This window comes from Acanthisitta chloris, unplaced genomic scaffold, assembly GCF_000695815.1.
Source record: "Acanthisitta chloris isolate BGI_N310 unplaced genomic scaffold, ASM69581v1 scaffold30080, whole genome shotgun sequence".
NCBI classification, from domain to species: domain Eukaryota; kingdom Metazoa; phylum Chordata; class Aves; order Passeriformes; family Acanthisittidae; genus Acanthisitta; species Acanthisitta chloris.
This window is the reverse complement of record NW_008651536.1, coordinates 613-3,966: the sequence shown is the minus strand read 5'-3', so window position 1 is coordinate 3,966 and position 3,354 is coordinate 613. Positions and strand designations below refer to the sequence as shown.

At 49.0% G+C, this 3,354-nt stretch overlaps 1 protein-coding gene across 1 annotated transcript in view; it reads left to right on the top strand.

The window, feature by feature from the left end:
• LOC103801338 (collagen alpha-1(I) chain-like) overlaps positions 1-1,453 on the top strand; it is a gene marked incomplete at its 5' end in the record, with an annotated part of 1,935 nt that extends 482 nt beyond the window's left edge. Inside the window, 3 exons of the mRNA XM_009073750.1 lie at positions 705-895; positions 975-1,217; positions 1,295-1,453. Of these exons, the coding sequence (XP_009071998.1) occupies positions 705-895; positions 975-1,217; positions 1,295-1,441 (581 nt within the window). The remainder of the gene's footprint in view (positions 1-704; positions 896-974; positions 1,218-1,294) is intronic.
• Positions 1,454-3,354: the final 1,901 nt, after the last annotated feature.

The window sequence follows — 3,354 nt, the reverse complement described above, 5'->3', positions numbered from 1 at the left end:
GCTCGTGGCTGCTCCTCACCTCCCTCTCTCCATCCTCCCTTTCTCACAGCTACTCCTCACTTCTGTTCCTCATGGCTGTTCCTCAGCTCCATGCTCCACCCTCTAGACCCCTCCTACCTGCTCCTCACCTCCCTCCTCCATCTCTCATGGCTGCTCCTCACCTCCTTTCATCCTCAGTCTCTCACATCCTTCATCTCTCCATCTCACATCCCTCACCTATCCCTCCATCCACTGTTCCTCCCACCCACTCCTCACCTCCATCCTCCATCTTCTGTGGCTGTTCATTCTTCATCCCTCATGGCTGTTCCTCACCTCCAATCCCTCCTGGCTGCTCCTTATCTCCATCCCTTCTGGATGCTTCTTATCTCCATTCTTCCTGAATGCTTTTTACCTTCATCCCTCCTGGCTGCTCCTCATCTGTTCCCTCCTGGCTGCTCCTCACTTCTATCCCTCCTGGCTGCCTCTTACCTTCATCCATCCTGGCTGCTCCTCACCTCTATCCCTCCTGGCTGCCTCTTACCTTCATCCATCCTGGCTGCTCCTCACCTGTTCCCTCCTGGCTGCTCCTCACCTCTATCCCTCTATTCTGTGCTCATTCCCTGGATACCTCTTACCTCCATCTCTCCCGGCTGCTCCTCACCTCCATCCTCCACCCATCCTGCCCCCTTGCCCACCTCCCTGACCCCCCTCCCTCTACCCCACAGGTGAATACTGGATTGACCCCAACCAAGGCTGCAACCTGGATGCCATCAAGGTGTACTGCAACATGGAGACAGGCGAGACATGTGTCTACCCAACCCAGGCCACCATCGCCCAGAAGAACTGGTACCTCAGCAAGAACCCCAAGGAGAAGAAGCACATCTGGTTCGGCGAGACAATGAGCGACGGCTTCCAGGTGAGCCAGGGGATGATGAGATGAGGACACAACCAGCATGGAGAACGTCTATGAGGACTAACTCCTCTTTTCCCAACAGTTTGAGTACGGTGGTGAGGGCTCCAACCCCGCCGACGTCGCCATCCAACTGACCTTCCTGCGCCTGATGTCCACCGAGGCCGCCCAAAACATCACCTACCACTGCAAGAACAGCGTTGCCTACATGGACCAGGACACTGGCAACCTCAAGAAGGCTCTTCTCCTCCAAGGAGCCAACGAGATCGAGATCAGAGCTGAAGGCAACAGCCGCTTCACCTACGGCGTCACCGAGGACGGTTGCACGGTGGGTGCTCCAGGGGTGCTCAGGGATGGGTGGTGGGATGTGTTATGGAGTTGGAGTTGACCATGATGTCCCCACAGAGTCACACCGGAGCGTGGGGCAAGACAGTCATCGAGTACAAGACGACGAAGACCTCTCGTCTTCCCATCATTGATTTGGCTCCTATGGACGTTGGCGCTCCAGACCAGGAATTCGGCATCGACATCGGCCCCGTCTGCTTCTTGTAAACTGGATGCCCCAAACGTGACAGGAGAGAGTAATAATAATGATAATAATAATAATAAAAACAACCAAAAAAAAAAAAAAAAAAACAGCGGGAAAAAAAAAAAAGGAGAAAATTTCACATGGACTTGAATTTGTGTCGGTTTCTATCCAGCGTCTCTGAACCAACTCTCGTTGCGTTGCCGTAAGACGAAAAACCTAAAAAAAAAAAAAAAACCCCTAAAAAAAAAGCATTAAATCCAAAAACAACAAAAAAAATTTAATGGATCAAAATAAATGACTTTTTTTTTCAAACAAAACCACCAGGATAGTGGGTTCGCTTGCTTGGCCTCCCCCAGATCCTCAGCCCTGAGGATGGCTCAGCTCAACGAAGGCTCCGACCTCTCCGGTTCCCTTTTCCCCTTGGCTTCTTGCATCTCATTAGCATCTTAATTTTGGCTGCAGGAAGATGTCGAACTCTTGGTTCTAACCTGCTTTTCCTCCTTGTTTCCCCTCTCTCTCCCCCCTTCCCCTCTTTATTTTCATTTCATTTGCAAAACGCTTGTTCGGATTTCGTGTCGCTTCTTTCCGTTCTGATTTTTTTTGGGGAGGGTTGGGAGGTGAATTTTATTCTGATTCTTTTGTGGATTTTGATTCTGCTCTTTTTTTATTTTTTTTTTTTGCCTTGGAATTTGAATCTGATTCTTTTGTTGTTTTGTCTTTTTTCTTGGAATTTTATTTCCATTCAGGCAGCAAAACCCAATTCATTCCCAAGCACATCCAGGGGAGCTCACGCCGCCGAGCAGATCCGACTCTCCGCTGTATCCCCCTTTTCTGGATGGCTACCTCACTGCTGTGCTTTGGGAGGAGGGAGGGAGGGGGGAGAATATCCATTTTCCTCTTTAATTTGGGGGTTCTTTGTGTTTTTTAGCTTCGTTCGGAGCTTTTCAAGCCGTGCCGGGACTTTCCTGCCAGGTTCAGAGTAAAGGTGCTAATTTTTCCCTTCCTATTCCCCCTCTTTTCTCTTTGGTTGCTCTATAGATCTTCTGGTTTGGTTTCCCTTTGGAGGTTTCTTTCCCTCAGGATTTTGATTTTTTTTTTTCTCCTGATTGGTTTTTGTTGTTTTGATAGATTCTCTTTTAATTTTGGCCCCAGAACACCCAACCTGGGACCACCTGGTGCTACAACCTCCAGAGATGCCTCTCAGCTTATCTTCCATTCCCTCAATTTTATGGGTGATTTTTTTCCCCCCCCCTTCTTTGCTGCTCAGCTCCACTTGGGAATTTTCTAAAGGTGCTATTCCCCCCTACTCTCCATCATCCCACAAACAAATCCTGGAGCAAAGGCAAAGTAGAGCCAAAAAAAAAGAAAATCCAAGGGAAAAGGAATGAATGCATTTTTCCAGGTTAAGCAGTTGGATATTCCGTTCTGCTGTCATCTTCCAGCAGCTTCTTCTCCATCCATGTATCCCTCCATCCATCCATGCATCCATCCCTCATCCCTCCATCCCTGCATCCCTCCATCCATCCATGCATCCATCCCTCCATCCTCCCCCGGGCACGGAGGGGCACGAACCCACTCCCTCTTACCGGGTCCATCTCCCGGTGGATTCTCCAGGTTTTCCTGGAGTTTGTACCTAGTTTGTATAATGTATAATAATAATAATAATTTTAAGTGGGTTTCGGGGTTTTTTTTTTTTTAAATGATTTTTTTTGTTTTTTTTTTCTGACTGCTGAAATAAAGCATGTGAAATGATCCAACAAACCTTGGGGTGATCTTCGCTGCCTCCTCTCACTCTTGGGGGGGCTCCGGGAGGGTCCTGGGAAGGTGCTGGGTGGTGTTGGGAGCTTCTCATCCTTGATTTTGTGCTCATTCCCGATCCTTTTCTCATTCCCAATCCTGTTCTCATCCCGGTTGATCCTGCTCTGCTCCCACTGAG